This window comes from Stegodyphus dumicola, chromosome 1 (genome assembly GCF_044657685.1).
Source record: "Stegodyphus dumicola isolate Sdum_Otavi_A_Nest chromosome 1, ASM4465768v1".
Taxonomy (NCBI): domain Eukaryota; kingdom Metazoa; phylum Arthropoda; class Arachnida; order Araneae; family Eresidae; genus Stegodyphus; species Stegodyphus dumicola.
The window spans coordinates 146,229,736-146,249,210 of NC_140768.1; the positions used below are offsets into that span (position 1 = coordinate 146,229,736).

At 30.9% G+C, this 19,475-nt stretch overlaps 1 protein-coding gene across 1 annotated transcript in view; it reads right to left on the minus strand.

The window, feature by feature from the left end:
- Nucleotides 1-19,475, minus strand: part of LOC118189377 (circadian locomoter output cycles protein kaput-like) — a 184,696-nt gene that overhangs the window by 60,929 nt on the left and 104,292 nt on the right. Inside the window, exons 7-8 of the mRNA XM_035359969.2 lie at nucleotides 11,089-11,178; nucleotides 5,791-5,899 (exon numbers count right to left, since the gene is read on the minus strand). Coding sequence (XP_035215860.1) covers nucleotides 5,791-5,899; nucleotides 11,089-11,178 — 199 coding nt within the window. The remainder of the gene's footprint in view (nucleotides 1-5,790; nucleotides 5,900-11,088; nucleotides 11,179-19,475) is intronic.

A 19,475-nucleotide genomic window follows, 5' to 3' on the forward strand; every position in this document is an offset into this window, starting at 1 on the left:
AGTAAAATTAAGTATTGCATATATATGTATATAATGTATATATATATATATATATATATACATATATATATATAATAAGAAATGTATACTGAAAATATCCGAAATCCGGACATCTAATATCTGGAATGATCTAAAATCCGGACCTCAAAGCCACCACCAACCAATTTTTTAGGGCTTTTTTGGAGGGAAGGGGTATGCTTTACGCATGCGCATTAGATTTTTTTCCTCATCATAAAAAAACATGCCGGAAATCCCGATTCTTAATCTCAGTTTGGCGCTAAATAAAATATCTCATTATTGAAGAAATAATTATTTTAGCATAAATTTGTGTGATTAGTAACTTGACTCCATAGCTGCGTATCATGATTAGTAACATGACTCCATAGCTTGGCATAATCTCAAACCGAAACATTTGTTAATTTTACACCAACTAATATTTTATATCCTTGATGCCGAAATCGCGAATCATTATTTATTGTATTTTGCTTTCATCACCACATGTTTATCAACGGATGACAACTTGAGTGATGACTCATGCAGCGACGCCAAATAACAGAGTATTATCCGATTACAGATATAAGTTTAATGCGCTAAAATGTTGACAAGGGGAGATTTAACAGAAATTTCTTTCTTTATGCTAAAAATAGATTTTGTTAATGATACTCATAGGACAAACAATTATATTTAGTGCTATTTGAATTAAGAATAACTGATTTGTTATTCACATAAAGCCAGAACCAGCACCAGAGCTCGCATGGCCGCACCAGGCGGCAGAATTTAGGGAAGTTAAACAGAAGTTTTTCATTGCGATCACAATGCCCCAATCATCAATCAACGGAGGGCGAAATCTGTAGTATGGTTCTAAATCCAGAAAATACAGCTATTGATAGTGAAAAAAGTAACAGAGAGGTTACTAAACGAGAAAAAATTTTGATTGACTAGTTATTCGGAATTCTTGACACAGCAATTACAGGACTTGAACAATGGAACTTAATAACTGAACAAGAAATTATATGTCTATAGTATTAGTCTAAAGTATTAGCATAGAAAACAAATCAAACAATTCACATTGAAAGAAATGTTTAACAAAGTAAACATATAAATATTAAGCTCTTTTCTTTTGTAAATTTTGATACCCTTTAAATCATAAATCACGATTTCATATTTTCAATTTTATAATTTCTACGTGCCATCTTAGTAGATTTAAAATGATCTAATATCCGGAAAAATCTCAAATCTGGGATCGCTGAAGTCCCGACGAGTCCAGACCTCGGACTTTGTACTGTCCGTATTATATATATATACCGAATGTATATTTTCAGTTAAACTTCTACCCAATAACTTTAGTAATTCATGAAAGTTAATTTTGCATCTAGTTAATTCAGGAAAATTAGTTTCAATTAGTTGTTTTCATCTTTAAAAATATTAGTTAATTAGTTAGCTGTTTTCAACTAATAATTGTATCGCCATTAGCAAAAATAATGCATTACTATTAACAGCATAGGATTAAACCAAATACTTAATTGTCTATTGAAGCTTCAAAACGTATTTGCAAACTTCACTTTTTCTCGGCTAGCGTTACCGAATTTGCCCTTGGCGACCTAAAATCGAAATGAAGCCAACAGATTTCCGGCGAAATCGATAACAGACCATTTGCAGAAATAAACTCAAAATTCCGATATCCCATACATATAGTATGTGCAAAAGAGAATAAACTCCGTAGAAGGTGATAAAAAATTAATTTATGGCTTAATTGAAATAAACACAGAAATTAAGCTAAGCAAAACCGTGTAAAAACAAATTGAAATGATAAAACAAAACTTAATTTTCATGTGAATTTTCAGCGCTGACTCTCCCATTCTAGAAATTTCAATTTGTTTTAGACAAAGACTACATTTAAGGATTGCCATCCATCAATATCCAGTCTTTGTAATCAGCTTGATGAGGCCACAGTTTATTGAAAATGCACTTTCCAGGCATCTTGTTCCTATTGGCGTCGGAAGGGTTGTGGTCTTCCAGGTTGGGACTGCTCTAATTTTGGCAACTATTTTCAGAATACCCCCCTTTTTTTTTTCTCGAGCACCTTCATCATCACTTTTGCCTCTTAAAGAACTTCCAGCTTCACGCTTTCGTCACAATCTGCCTAAATTTATGGATAACACCTGTTTCGAAAGATTGGGTGAATAGCCATAATCATAAGCACTGCAGTAATTAAAAAAAAAGTACTATTCGGTTTTGAGGGCCGTAAAAAAATTGCCAAACTATTGTCGATGCCAGTGCTGCCAAAAATAATTGCAGCAACCTTAATGCAAAAAAGGAAGTACAATAGAAAATAACTATCTAAGACTGATGTTTTAATTTAGATGAAAAGTTAATTTCATATAATACTTTTTTATTATTATAATTTATATAAAAAAGGCTAAACATGACTGAGTGGAAGCATAAGAGTAAATAACTATTTCAGATCATTATTATAATTTATATAAAAATCGCTAAACATAACTGAATGGATGCCTGCATAGCTATTTCGCGACCGAGTTATCGCTAAAGCATAATTTAATCTTGTTGGATGTTCAAACATAATTTTCTATAATGAAGATGCCTTTTATATGAAAAAATTCTCGGTAAAGTGCAGAATCGCCCACTTTTATTTGCCGCTTTTTACAAGAGTAAAAACAACTGGATTTTTCTCAATTTTCTTTTACTTTTTAAGTGAAAATAGGTCGATGTGTACATAGATAAAGTCAAGGGTGTGCGCAGTGCCATTTTGTGCAATTCTGGGATTTTTTTTTAAAGTGAAAATAGGTCGATGTGTACATGGATACCGAGTATATGCAATTCTTAAAAACGCGTCAAGCAGTGGGTGATTCTGCACTTTACCCAAAATTCTATTGTCGACTTTTCGTCATGGGCAATTCCCAAATTGTTAAATTCATAGAATATCAAAAAAGGATTTAAAAATTAAACTAGTATTTCAATGGCGTCTTAAGAAATATAGAACTATATAAACTTACGCAATTTGAAAGCAGCGTGTATGCTAGATTTGGCGAGCTGTTAAATGGGCGCGTTTGCTAAAAAGCAAAACCGTGTAAAAACAAATTGAAATGATAAAACAAAACTTAATTTTCATGTGAATTTTCAGCGCTGACTCTCCCATTCTAGAAATTTCAATTTGTTTTAGACAAAGACCACATTTAAGGATTGCCATCCATCAATATCCAGTCTTTGTAATCAGCTTGATGAGGCCACAGTTTATTGAAAATGCACTTTCCAGGCATCTTGTTCCTATTGGCGTCGGAAGGGTTGTGGTCTTCCAGGTTGGGACTGCTCTAATTCTGGCAACTATTTTCAGAATACCCCCCTTTTTTTTTCTCGAGCACCTTCATCATCACTTTTGCCTCTTAAACAACTTCCGGCTTCACGCTTTCGTCACAATCTGCCTAAATTTATGGATAACACCTGTTTCGAAAGATTGGGTGAATAGCCAATCAGACACCGATACTTTCGTTTGGGTAGCTAATTTTTTTTTTTTTTTTTTTTTTATCGTTTGCATCACAAATCCCGCAACAGATTGGTTAAGAGCCGTGCAATTTTAATTCCATATTCATGAGAAATCGCAATTCGCACTGAGAATGGCAATCATTAGAAATGATAAGAAATGTCAAATGAGCAAAATTAAGGATCGTTTATTCATTTTGGCCAAAATTAAGGACCAAAAATCATTTTTAAAAAAAATTAAGAACTTTTAAGGACTGTACTAACCCTGTTTCTTTCTTTCTTTCTTTTTTTTTTTTAATTAAAGAGAAAGTATTAGAACAAAAAAAAGCATCTTAAATAACTTACATTAAAAGAAAAGTTTAATAAGGTAAACAAATAAATATTAAGCTTTTCTTTCTTTCTTTTTTTATTTTGATACTCTTTAGATCATAAATACTTCCTTATTTCATAAATTACGATTTCATATTTTTAATTTTATAATTTCTACATGCCATCTTACTAGATTTAAACTGATGATCTAATATCTGGAAAAATCTCAAATCTGGAATCGCCGAAGTCCTGACGAGTCCAGATTTTGGACTTTGTACTGTATATGCCAAATAAAAATATGTAGAGCAAACTTCTGATTTTAAATGGTACTAAGCCACTTCTATTCTTCATTTTAATTTGTGTATTTCCCCTTTCTGTCCCCAAAATAATAACTATTTATAATGTATCAACCAAAACTACATCATTTCAAATTAATCTGCCTCATACCGTCTTACGTAGCATAGTAATGCAGTTACCTTTTAGCCAATAACTGAATAAGATTTCAATTGAAATTAAAACCTTCAGACACTCTCCCAACCTTCTTCTGAATGGTTGCTCTTTTCTCGCTTGCTTGCCACAAACTAAAATGTGCAGCTTCCTTCTCTGAATCACGGACTGTCAGAAAATGAACTAAGTTTCTAAAACTGCAAGTGCACATTGTGGCTATGATGTTATGTGAATCAGAATGTGTTTCCTAATAATTATCGTATACAGTAATAAGTAATCTTAAGTTTCCTGTAAGTTTTATTCTTCCATTACATAATTACACCAGCAATATTTATAACTGTTAAACATGATTAAAATTATTCACGGCTTCATTCTCCGCATCCTAAATTATTTGCATACATATATATATTTTAAACAGATGTTTCAACAGTGCTTGATAATTTTTGTGTTTTAGAAGATAGCGACAGGCTTACAGACTGAGACACAAAAAACTAATATGATTATTCACTTGCACGAGATTATCAATAATGTATTTCTAGCATTTGAAGAAATAGAAATGACACCCATAAAAGCTTGTTAGGGACACAGAATGTTATAAAATTATAAATTTAAGGAATTTACATATTAACAAATCACAAAGTAATATTAAAATGATATTTAAGAGAAAATAACAATAAACTTTGAAGTATTCTTATTTATTTTTTAACTGATTCCCATGGTGAATCAAAACAGATGGCTCTAAATTCTCAAATTAAATAGTATGGTAAGTTTTTTTTCAAAAGGAATTGAACGTTTTGCTTTTATTTATTTTTTTTAATAATGAGTTCAAACTTTCCCTGCACTATAGGAACTAGAGGACTATACATTTTGAAAAACTACAAAACTTTCCAGATAACACAATATAACTTAAGTTACTTTTTGTAATTTTTAAAAATTGATTTTTAAATTTTAAAAATGCTAAAATTTGCATTGCTAAAAATATTCTTGTAAATGGAAGTGTACATATACAACTAGGAGTTGCAAACATAAAGGTCATATACAGACTTCTGTGGACACTGTGCCTATACTATACTTATTTTTGAAGTAATAAAGAAAAATGAACATTTAAACTTTCATTAAAACTGGTTAAATCAGCTCCATTAAATAATATATTACAAGGCAAATTTAGTAATTAAATAAAATATTTTATTAAATAATTTTCTTTAATGAATGGAGAGCAGCAACCTGAAAAATTTGAAGTTTTTCAGTAATTGCGCCCATCATTGACACGTCCAAATTAAAAGAAATTAAGTACAAAATTTATCCATGTTTCTAAAAACTGAGAGGAAAATGAATCTCTAATAAATTTTTGTTAATTTTATTATGTTCTAAAATTAATTTACTTTGACATTTTCAAAATTAATGTTATCCATGGGATAAAAACTTACTTTATAACTGATTTTATTTAATTACTAAATCTGGTTCCTAATTTATCAGTAATTATAATGTAAAAAGTTAAATTAATTTAATTGTAAATTAAATTGTTCTACATGATACCTCTGGATAAAGAATTATTAGAAGAGTTTGGAGCACTGCTGATCAACTTGTATAATGAAGACTTATCCACTTCGTGAATAATATCAAATACTGATGAATAGATGCGGCTCTGAAAATACAAAACAATTAAACAATTAAAAACTTTAGGTTATGAAAATATTTATTGCATGCGGTGATTATATAAAGCCATGCTATTGCTTTAACAAAAGTGGTACTTATGACATATAGGGGAATCCACCTAATCACTTTGTAACTAAGTCTAATTTACAGAACACAAGTTCATAGTTTTAAAATGTTAACTATTTATTTTCTTTAGACTAAAATACTTTTATTAATTAATATAAATATAAAATTTTTCTTATTTCTTCTGATGAAATTGAAAGATTTTAGAAAATACTTTTGCTTTGATAAAGCATATTCGATTATAACACAGCTGCATAATATGTAAAATCTAATCTCTGAATTTAATCCTAAGTTCTATGAAAGGAATCATAAAAGACATACTTTATAATAAATTCAGGAACATTTAACTGTTTCTGAACTATGAAAATGGCTTTACCATTTGATTCAAACACAAAGCTCATGAATCTTTGCTATATATTACAATTTCATAATTATCTGATTGTTTCAGTATTCCTTGCAACACGACTTCTTAACCCTTATTTCATTCTGATATATTTTGCAGCCCAAAATTTTCTTCAGAAGTAAAGGGAAATATTACTTCTTATATAATTCACACACACAATAAAGATAACACTTGCCTCAGATCCAATGCCTACAATCACAATATTAGAAGGGAAAAGGCAAGTTTTTGTTTCCCAGACAACTATACTTTTATTTCTCATTAAAAAAGGAATTAAAAATAAAAGAAGGAAAATGAAATAAATAGGTCATATTTTGCAATAAAACAACAAAAAAATACATCATATCTAGTGCAATAGGCTAGGAATGCCATTATTGTCCCACATACATTCTGCGACTTATTGATGAATTTCTTGCTGTGAATATCACACAAAGAATGATGTGTCTGGCTCATTGAAGTAATGCCACTTAGGCACATCATGTGCTACTGTCTGGAATACGATACCTCTAGGGAAAATGAAGGAACACTTTAAATTAATTTATTTGATATTTTTCAAATAAATTTTTACGTAATAAATTATGTGTATTATTTTATAATAAAATTTAACATGTGTTTACTTAATATTTTATTTCAACAATTTTTAAACAGCACTTTATATTGAATAATCCAGAAAGTTCTGGGTTTTCTTTTTTACGGCAATACATATAAAGTATTACAAAAACATAAAATTTCAATGAAAAACACAAGCACTATTTTGTTCTTTGACTTTTTGCTATGTCTCTGCCAGCTGGAAAATTCCTTTTAAAAAAGTGATTACATTTATTTGTGAAGTTATCAAGGTGCTCTTTGAGAGTCCCCACGAAAGTTACCTTCAAACATTTCATAGAAATCTGAAGTGATCTGAAAAGACTAAATCTGAGGAAGCTTATGAATATTGGAGATGACACAAAACATTCCATCCTTTTCTCAAATAGGGTATGTCTGACATTCATCAAACTGTGGAACCACTCATTAATGGAAGAAACCTCAATGATTGGTCATTTTGCTTCAATTTCTGCTTTTGGAACTGCTTTTTGTAAAAGGTATTTTCCCAAATTTACTTCTGATCTGGTGGCTACAATTCATAATGTACTATTCTTCATAATCCCACCACACACAATTGAACGTTTTGCTTTTATTTATTTTTTTAATAATGAGTTCAAACTTTCCCTGAACTACAGGAACTAGAGGACTATACAAAAAGTTACTTTTTGTAATTTTTACGCCTTACTTTTTTGGGGATATAGTTTTCTCTCAATGTTATTAAAGGACACTCTTTTGGCTTATTCCATGACCTTTTTCTTGACAATTACTGTAAAGTACGCACTTCTCATCTCAATTAATGAGACATTTCAGAAAAGGTACTTCTTTGTTTCTTTTCAACAATGAATCACATGCCAAAATTCGAGCAAGTACATTCTGCTCTACTGTAGTGGCTTACATACCCATTCTTCTTCAAATGATCATGTATTTTCAGAATGTTTTTGGAATAGATCTGTCTGATAGTTCCTGAAAGGAATAACAGATAGCTTCCTTTGATAGATCCTTGTTTATACAGGATGGTCATCCAGTGTGGGCATCATCTGTCAAGATGAAATTTCTGTTTATAAACTTTTCGAGTAACCTTCAAACTGTGTCACCAGAAACGCATTTTTCCACAGACAACAAAAACTTTACAAGTAGTCTGACTGGTATTTTTTCCTTTTAGAAGCAAAACAGAATATGATGAAAATGAACTTTTGATTTCTCCATTGTTAGCACTGCACTAAAAAAAATATGTCACGACATATACCAGAATTATCCAAAGTTAGCAGAAAAGGCCATAATTACACATCTTTCTCAACCACAGTCACTCTTTATCAGCAGAAGAAAAACAAAAGATAACGTGCTGCATTTTGAAAAACTACAAAACGTTCCAGATAACACAATATAACTTAATGCATAATATTGCAGATGAAATCCACAGAAGAATTTCGCACAAATTGTTTATTCTACATATTTAATCTAAGTGATATGTTTTTAAAATTAATACCTTAGGCATCTAAAGACAAATATTTTAATGATGTTCCCCTGTACTACATAAGTATCATTATAACATTCACCATTTAGTTTCAAAATAGTAAGCAAGGTATAATGATTAGTTTTCACCCAATCTTTTTCCTTTCTTCTCCATAATACAAACATTTGTCACCTACCTTCCATTGCAAAATTTAATTTTGACTTCTTAAATTTATAAATAACTGTCTAATATCTGTGAGAAAATACAACATACAAAGACAAATAATCATAAGCACTGCAGTAATTAAAAAAAAAGTACTATTCGGTTTTGAGGGGTGTAAAAAAATCGCCAAACTATTGTCGATGCCAGTGCTGCCAAAAATAATTGCAGCAACCTTAACGCAAAAAAGGAAGTACAATAGAAAATAACTATCTAAGACTGATGTTTTAATTTAGATGAAAAGTTAATTTCATATAATACTTTTTTATTATTATAATTTATATAAAAAAGGCTAAACATGACTGAGTGGAAGGCATAAAAGTAAATAACTATTTCAGATCATTATTATAATTTATATAAAAATTGCTAAACATAACTGAATGGATGCCTGCATAGCTATTTCGCGACCGAGTTATCGCTAAAGCATAATTTAATCTTGTTGGATGTTCAAACATAATTTTCTATAATGAAGATGCCTTTTATATGAAAAAATTCTCGGTAAAGTGCAGAATCGCCCACTTTTATTTGCCGCTTTTTACAAGAGTAAAAACAACTGGATTTTTGTCAATTTTCTTTTACTTTTTAAGTGAAAATAGGTCGATGTGTACATAGATAAAGTCAAGGGTGTGCGCAGTGCCATTTTGTGCAATTCTGGAATTTTTTTTAAAAGTGAAAATAGGTCGATGTGTACATGGATACCGAGTATATGCAATTCTTAAAAACGCGTCAAGCAGTGGGTGATTCTGCACTTTACCCAAAATTCTATTGTCGACTTTTCGTCATGGGCAATTCCCAAATTGTTAAATTCATAGAATATCAAAAAAGGATTTAAAAATTAAACTAGTATTTCAATGGCGTCTTAAGAAATATAGAACTATATAAACTTACACAATCTGAAATCAACGCCTACGCTACATTTGGAGTGCTGTTAAATGGGCCCATTTGCTAGATTTGGCACTTTTGAGCATACATTTTTGCTGCAATTTTTTTACGGTCCTCATAACGGAATAGTACCAAAAAAACTTAAAACAAATGATTTTACAAATAAAAGAAACTCAAATTCCTTAGTTGGAAGATTATGCAGAAAATAAATTTACTGCAGTGGTGGAGATAAAATAGCATAAAATGGATCAAATTTAATTGCATTTTGGTTGCAAAAGAATAGAATAATTTTTATGAGGGTCATATCAAGTGATTTGGCAAGATAATGCTCAATTTTTTTAAAAAAAAATTATTGACACAGAATATCCAAATTTCATATAACATTAGAATGACTCATCCTTTATATATGAGTTTAATAATCTTTCCATTCAGTATAAACAAATAATGAATATGAAATACAAATAACACGCAAACAACCAGTTCCTGAGAAAAGAAAGCAATTTACTGTGTGTCATACCTTCCATCAAAGTTAATGGCAAGGATTTATGCTAAATTTTAATGTTTATGAATGCATATATATATATAAATATAAATATATACATGTAAATACATAATACAATATATAATGTAAATACAAACAGAATTCACCGTATTCTGATACAGTGTTCGACTCAATAAAGAAGATGCAATTTTAATGGCAGTTCTTGGTTGGAAACATATAAACAACACAGCATTCATTACACAATACTAAACAGAAATTGTAAAATCCCAAATTAAAATTCTATCAAAAAAAAAAAAAAAAAAAAAAAAAAAAAAAGTGTGAAAACACTGATACCTGATGACTGACTATTTTTAGTAACTGAAAATAGTTGAAAGTCTTTCTTCAAAGAATCCGTAAGTAATGCTTTCGAAACAAAAAAAGTGAAGATTACTGAATGGACTGAAAATGATAAAACTATGGAAGACTTACACAATGTCATAATTCAAATTATGCTGAATACGCAGCTAATAAAAGAAATGAAAAATGACAAACAAAAAGATTTAATCAAGATACTTGGCTGTGAAGAATCACACATATTCATAAAATCTGCCGAGAAATTAAAAAACATAACATTGGAGAAATAATGAATATTCGTAGTCTATGAAATAATTTCTTGGTGTAATCTATGAAGCAAACAGACATTTAAATTTTATTTGGAACAACTTCCTTTTCTGGTAATACTGACAATTTCAAAACAAAAACTAATTTAAAATGTCTAAATAAATTTATTTATTAATACATTTACCCCAGAATTTAACAATACTGAGTTTAAACTTAAATAAGAAAGTCAGAACATTTTTTTTTGGCTAACTTCAATAACTCCTGCTATCTCATACATTCCCCCCATTTTTATTTTCCATAGACTTTTCACATCATTTTGTAATAAACAAACATAACTTTTAGACAGGCCAATAAAATCTGCTCCTTGTTAATTGAGAATTGACTGTAACATTAACTGTAATAAATATTACCACAGATGAAAATACTGCTGATTTATTTTCAGGATATTTTTTTCATACAAACAGATGTACTTACCGGTAAATATCCCAGAAGCGAAGCTGTACTTTCTGATGTATAGAGGATTTGACCATTACATGAAAAAACTATTATGAATCCATCCAAAGCCTACAAACACAAATAAATTGTATTTAAGTACAAATTTACCTGTATAGACCAAACTGTTTAAATTAAGCTTTTAACAATATAATTATTACTCATCATTTTTACAACTTGTCATTAGTTTTTATAACTCTCAGAAAATATAAGAGAACACCTAAATTTAAAATAACGCAGTAAGTTTTCTTCTTTGATAGTTAGTTATTCAATGCTTTACAATTGCTGCTAGTCTCCGAGTATTTTTTCAAACCATGATATAAAATTCAGAATGTTTGCAGTCTAACGTCACTATCTTTATGACATCTTTCTGATTCTTTTAACTTTTTTTACACACTGAAGCTTCGATTTTAAATACAATTTGGAGATTAGATTGCATTAGAATAATGTGAACCCTAAAAAAAATTTATTTTAGGGACTCTGACAGACAGCACTATTTTTGTCATCAGAATACAGTGAAGCCATCATTTGAAAATATGCAAAAAAATTGGCATGAATCATCTTGAAGTGTGGGGAGCAGAAAGAACATGACTAATTATTTTTCAGCTTCCCTTCCTGCTACAAGTCAAAATTAAGCTTTATTTTAAGAATGCCTTTCAAAAATAATACACGATACACAAATGAAGAACTTCAACATAAAAAAATTAGAATAAATAAAAATGCTTCGGACACCAGTTTCATTGAATTTTACTTGCAATATTATCAAAGTATTGCTAGTTAATGTGAAACAATCCTTGCACACAGAAAGATCCTCCATGGCACAGAAAATTTTGACAGAAACACAATCGAATAAGCAGCAAACTGTAAACAAAATTAGGACAAAGTTGAGCAAGAAAAGTTCATTCAACATCCACAATGTGGTGTAAACAACACCCACTGAAAGAGAAATATTATTACGAGGGCAATAAGCATATTTGTCAGCAATAAATTTAACATTTGTGCTATATGGTACAAAGATTGAGATCCGAAATCAATGGAACTATGGCAATTCCAGATTTCAGATCATCAGTTTAAATATAGTAATATAACATATAGAAATTACAAAATTAATAGTATTCTTCATTAATATTTCTTTAAGAAACGGATATTTTAGATAAAGATTTTTTTTTTGTATCACCATTACATGAAATTAAAATGCAAATTAAAGTCGAAGTGATGAAATTTTAAAATCATACTACAGATATTCACTATTCCATTTAATATTTGATAAATCAGGCATTGTCATAGCAATGTAAGACCTTCAGTTACATCATCTTTATTTAGCACTTCTTCTCTTAGATTAACTGGAAATTCACTTTTCACTTGCGATATGCGAAAATTTTCAGATTTGCTGCTTCCATTGTCATAAAAAATTTAGTAGCTAGCTTTGTATCATCTAGTATTTCTAAAAGAATTCATAGACATGTCTTTTCATAATCTAGCAATGCGCCACACATCATATTTTATATTAAAATATTCTAAAATTTTTGGATGGTCTTACTTCCTGTATCAGTTTTTAAAATGTCACTTTATATCTGCATTTCAGTACACACAAATTTCCAAAGCCCATTCACTGATTGGTGGCTGCATAGTTTTGATGAAAGAATAAAGCAGACATTATCATTTACAAAAACTCTAATTCTCATATGATTAATAACAAATGGAACAAAATAATAGGCTGCTTCAAATCAGATAGTTAAGGAAAAGCAGATTTGCTACGTTAACTGAACTCAAGTTCAGAGAAATCTAATTCTTTATCTCTTGCCCGCTGTTATGCCAACAAAAGAAAAATATCTGCAACATTCCATTTCATATAAATATGTCTTGGGGCTTTACTTATTGTTTAGGTCAAACAGAAAAAGCTCTCCCCTCTCCTATAACCATTCAAAAGCTGAAGGATTTTTTACTGCTAATTTTAATACAGTTCAATTGATGTATTGTCACTGGCCACTGTATAACTCCCTAGCCAACAGGCATTTGAAAGTGATATCAGGAATATCAGTTAGTCAGAAGGAAAATTACTTTTAAAGCATACCTGCTTTTCTTTCGGGAAAGGGGGTGTTGTTGGAGGTCTGAATTTCGGACTTTGTACTGTTTTTATTTGCCTACTACTTATATATGAAAACATCAGCCAAAGGTACTGTTCTACAAATTTTAATCAACTACTGTATCTTTCATTACTTAACAATGGATGTTCCGTAGGGATCTTTAGGTCCAGGACAAGCATAATTTTAAGAAAAATTTCCACCATCAATTTTTGAGAAGTTTTAATTATATGCTATGCAACTGGTGTTTCACAATTAGAATTTTATTTCAATACTGTCTAATATCAGTAGCTACTTTAATCCTTTTTGCATTCTTATTATAATTTGCAGATGGCAGCATGAGATAAATTGCACAAATATGTTATGACATGTTCTATGGATTTTTATCCCTACTTTCTGATTGAAGCTGACTTTCAAGTCATATTTATGATTAGACATACTAATATTAATGAAACAAGTATGATCAGTGGGATGCTTGTTCTCGATGGTTCAGAGCTAATTTCTAGATGTTTGATTCAATATTTTTAGAAAGATGAAGGCAAATGTCAGTTGATTTCTCTTTTTTTTTTTTTTTTTTTTTTTTTGGTGTGTGTGTGTGATTAGATTGGTCACGACATTGAGTCCTCCCTCAACAAGGGAGGAAGGGAAAGCAATTAAAAATTTCTTGACAATAATCCACAAACCTTGGTAGAGGCGACTGACGCTACTTTGAAGCCCAAATTCTGTGAGACGATCACCATTCTGGAAGCTGGCTTTTAAAGTTTCATTTGTTGACAATTCAACCAATTCTTCCTGAATGTGAACCTCTGCTGTCTCAATATTCATAAAAGGGTTCACGACACATTCAGGGACTACCAAAGAATAAAATATTCTCAAAATGCAGAAAAGCCCTTGTGCAAAGACTCAAGGTGATGACAGTAAACTTATGTTTTATTGAAGGGGTTTTCACTGCTCTTATGCAAATCCAACAAAAATAGAAACTGGCTGAACTCACTGCAACCCAAATTCTGCTTACATAAAATGAGTTTTTTTAGGAAGGCAGAAATAACAGATTTTGTTGTGATCAAACTGAGCTCTTTGCCTTGCAGCTGCAAATTAATTCCATTGAATTCTGTAAATAAATCAGTCATGTCAGCAACATTAATCTTAAACTGTACAGATCTGTCTTTCAGAGCTACATCTTCTTTCACGTTGAGGAACTCAACTACAGAGTCGAAAAGATTCCAGCAAGAACCTATTGTGGCAGATGCCTTTTGAAGAGCTAGCAAACCTCGGTGTGTAGAAGCAAGCAATTGAATTCTTCATCGCTGTCCTTACAAAACTGCAAGAATAATCAATTGTTGAGATCATTACTGCAAATTTTGTTCATAGCAGACATAACATATTGTAATTACTGATGCAAACGGTCACTGAGGTTTTTTGCAACTAAATGCTGTCTATGAATCACACAGTGAACAGTTAAAAAAATAGCTGGTACCTCTTTGTTCAAAAGGGCGATGAACTCATGATGACGACCCACGGCTGCAGGAACTCCATTAGTGGCAAGAGACATAATATTCACAAGAGAAATGTTTTTCTCTTTAAAATAATCTTTGATAGTATTAACAGGGTTCGTACACATTTCTGCACATGGAAATTAAGTACTTTTAAGGACTTTTAAGGACCATTACTGAAAAAAATTAAGGACCTATGAGCAAATAGCAAATTAATAAATTCACTTAAAATATTATCTGTGCCTGAACTTCACTTTTGTAATACCACGCAAAAAACAATATAGATCCGTAAGTGGGATGCATTATAATTAAACATAACTTAATTAACATAATTATTAATTAGTTTGAGCATAAAATATACTTTATGAAATTTATCAAACAGCATTAAATATTCTAGACTTACAATAGTTCAGTATATTTGAAAGAACATAAGTAACATTTTATTCACATTTTACTAATAGTTAGTTTCATGTTGATTTTTTTTATGTGTCATTACTTGCTCAATCTAGAGGTTTAGTAAATAGCAGGTAGATTTTGTGTCAAGCGTCATAGTTTAAAATGAGAAGTAAAATCATAATCAGAATAATTTATAACAAAAGACTGGCTGTTGTCACCGCTGCTCCTTACGTAGAGAGAGACCTGCTGATCAGAACAAAAGAGAGGCCTGATGTGGGCACGGTTAGCTAGTTTTGAAAGTTAGTTGGGCTCTGTCTGTTGCGGTTAGTGTCGTAGCTCCGTGTAGAGTTCCAGGGGTTGTAACCAAGTTAATATAAAGATTCCAATAAGCCACTAAAGCACCAGAGGTGACACTAAGTTGCTTTTATTATTTTAGGTCTCACTAGATACTAAGAATAAGTTTTACATGAATTTTTATATTTTTGTGTTTAAACCATGTGCCACGCTAAGGAATAATGAAAGGCAATAACTCACTTCATTATCCAGAGATAATTTTTAAGAGTAAGCAGTTAGTTATAAATTAAATTAGGTAGTTAGAAAACCTTAGTCAGTATGGATTTACATGATTACTATTAAATTTTACTTATTTTTTAACAATATTGTTAAAAGTCATTATTAAAATCACAATCTAATAAAATTTCACACTTTAAATTACATGCAATTTATGTCATTGATTCTTAAACGATATTAGGATAATTATACATTAAAAGCTACAAAACATTTATGTTTTGTAGCTTTTAATGCCTTTTGTCAACAACACTCAACAAAATATTTATGCATCTTTTTAATTTGAAGCCTTCCCAGACATTTTGGCTTAATTTATATCAATTTTCTTCTCTTTAAACATCTTTCCTAACAATTAAAAATCTGTTTGAATACACAAACCAATGTTCTGACTAGTTTCTGCGTACTTTATCTCCTAAGTTTTCAACCTCTCCACAATGTACCTATGAGGGTTTAATTGATCTGGTAAAAGTTAAATAGTCCAAAAACTCCCAACAGACATGAAGCAAGTTATCGCTATGTCTCAAAGTAAAGACAAACATTTAAATAAGCCTCTTATTTAAAAAGAACTTAAAGGTTATGTTACGTGTTCTTATGCTAACCAATTCAAATTGCAATTTATGGTGAACTGGATCAGTCATTGGATTTTTTGAGCCATATTTTTCACATGAGGTTTCTTTAGAAGCCATTAAATCATATTTAATAGTCTGCACTGCATCTAAGGAATCAATCTTAAGAGAGGTTCTATAGTCAGTGACAAGTGTATCCATTAAGTTGAATGCACTTTCCACTAATGGGCCATGGAAGCAGCTAAGGCAAGCTTTGACCAATTTAGCCAATGTAGGATACTTATAATCATTTGTGAAATCATCTTTTAAATTAAAAACTTTAGACCAATATTTATCAATTGTACACTTGACTTGATTTCCACTTTCATCAGATGTGTAGAGCATTTCTTTGGTGATATCAATATCACTCTGGTATAACCTTATTTCAGCTTCTACTTTTGACTTTTCATTATCACTAAAAATTTCCAAGCACCTTATGGGACATAAAAGATGATAATTTTTCAAAAGCTAATATTGTACTGGTTTTACCTCTTAGCTCTGGATCTAATGCTGTAAAACTAATTAGATATGAATTTTTAAGGGGTAATTTCTGTTTCGTATGCTGTGCTGTATTAGTATAAGCTTTCATCGGAGAAATTTGGAATTCTTTTGCTATTGGATGATTTTTTGATAATTTCTTCAGGAGAGTGGAAGCTTCTGCACCAGTAAATATTACTTTGCTAGGTAGATGGAATTCTGGATTTGTGACATCAACCTTTAATAAATCATTATAAGATATGCACTCTATATTTTCTGGCTTCATAAAAAAAGAGAAAAACTTTGCCATCAATTTATAAATACTGGAATGTATTAAATGAAGCATTGGTTTTTTTGTTTCAAATAATTTAATATATGTGTTGAACTCTGGTAATACTGCTGAATATAATGCCATGTGCAATAAAGTTTTGTTTTGCATAACAAATAACCCATTTAGTATTCTTTTTTCCCGAGCTAAAGCATCCTCTGTGAGTTGTTGGGAATGCAAGCAAGAATACACCCCTTCAACAATTTTTTTTCTGAGCTGCAGAAATATTTCTTTTATTGTATACAGTTTCAACATAAGAAAAATAATCCCCTTTATCAGTTTTATCCAAGTAGTGAAAATAAAATGCAATAAGAGAATCCCACAGATATTTGATTCTTTCTAAAACACATAAAATGTACACCCACCTATGGTCTGGTCTCTTCAAGGGCTTAAGTTTTTTAATGGCAAGGGATTCACAGATTTTGAAAAAAATTTCTCTTTTACTGCAGCTTTTCATATCAAAATAGATGTCATCAAACAAATCTTCTAAGTATCTATCAAAAAATGAAGCAAATTTTTTTTTGCACAGTTATTAGCTGTGTGACATGTGTCACCATCAATATCTAATAAGTGGGGTGCTTTGTTTGATCGTAATCTGGTTTCAACACCCTTTTTTTTTCCACACATGGTGTTACACGAGTCCATTAATACACTAATTAAGTTTGCCCATGGAATATTATTATCTTCAATAGTATTAAGAACTGCTTCAAAAACAGCTTCTGAATTGCCTTGAATCCTTCCCCACCATACTTCAGCAGTGAGTTACAAAAAACACAATATGCTTGTCCAGCAACATTTATTTTCTTGCACCATGTGCCGATGGTATCCCCATTACCATCTCTCTGTTCAATCCAATTCCACCTAAATGCATTCCGGGCACCTTCTTCTAATTGTATAATATCACTATTTATATCGAGAAATTTCATAGTGAAATTCTCTTGCATACATAAATAAAAAAAATATTTCAATAAACGAAACGAAAAATTTACACGTGCATCAATAAATGAAACAAAAATTTTACACAGCGGAGAAAAAAAAGTTGAGAAGCGATCAATGACAAATAGCTAATACGGCGAAAAATCCCCCTTCTCTACTTATTGGCGCCACGCCAGGAGAGATAAGACCTTTGAACCCAGAGTCACGTGAGCGCACATCTGGTCGAACGAAATCTCTCCCTTTTTTTTCTGCCGCGCCTACTTGCCGAAAAGAATCCAAAAGAGAATGTCCGAGAACCGGGGGAATGAGTCATAACTCGCAATAAGGAAAGAACAAAAAAGAAGTTTTTTCCCCCGTTTCACGCATTATCACTGCCTTTGGAGAAAGAAAGGAAAAGTTTCCACCACACACACTGACCTTGCGTTTTCTGCTTTCAAAGCAAACAAAATTACCCAGATCAAAATAAATAATTCATTATTATTAATACTTCCTTTTGAACGACGATCCCCGTAATTTCTGGGTATCGAAGTTCAAAATCCCTGGAATTCCGGGGTTTCCCCAGAGCACAAACACCCCTGATATTAGAACAGGGTTCGTAGCCACAGTTTAGTTAAAAAAATAAGCACCTACAAGCACTTTTCAAGCACATTTTAAGGAAAAAATAAACACCTGCCTAGTTACATTATATACAACTGCATAACCTTAAAAGAAAATTAGACTTGTAATTTAAAATATAAGCAATGCAAGATTTATTAAGAGAATGAGCATTGAAATTTCAGTTCAAAATACAAGAAATAAATAATAATAATAAGCCATATTAATTGTATTTGTTTGGCACCTAATAATAAATACAATTTATTTTCCCACTCATATTAATATTTAAATAATTTAACTTAAATAAAAATTCTGAACATTTTATAAATTTTCATTGCATAACAGTTTTCCCTTAACATATATTCCAAGCAAAGTAAATTAAGTAAAAAAGAGGCACATTTCTGAAATCAGAAGATGGGAAATTGCTTCATGCAGTCATCCTTTAACAGTAAAAGCTTAACTAACCTGCATACTTGGAAATTGACAAATATTCCGGATAGTAACTGGAAAAAGAGGAGTGGGGAAGATTGTAGCCGTTCTTTAGATTTCTTGGCTAAATAATTGATTTTGACATTTCGATATGTGCATCATATAAAAATAGACCAATGGAACTGAGAAATATTCTGCTTAGAAAGCACAGTAAAACTCCTTTAAGTGTTCATAAACAAATCTCGGACTGAACATTAAAATTAATTATCTCTGCAAAATACCGCAAACATTATTGCGCAATACGTGCGGTGTAATTCTTCCACATGTGATATTACGCAATCGGAATCAACAGCTGCCGGTATTCGGAGAATAAAGAACTAAATAAAGGAAAAAAAGAGACTTGCTAATCTGGAGTGCTTCTGATTCTAATTTTCAACAGACTGCGTTAAATTTCCGGAAT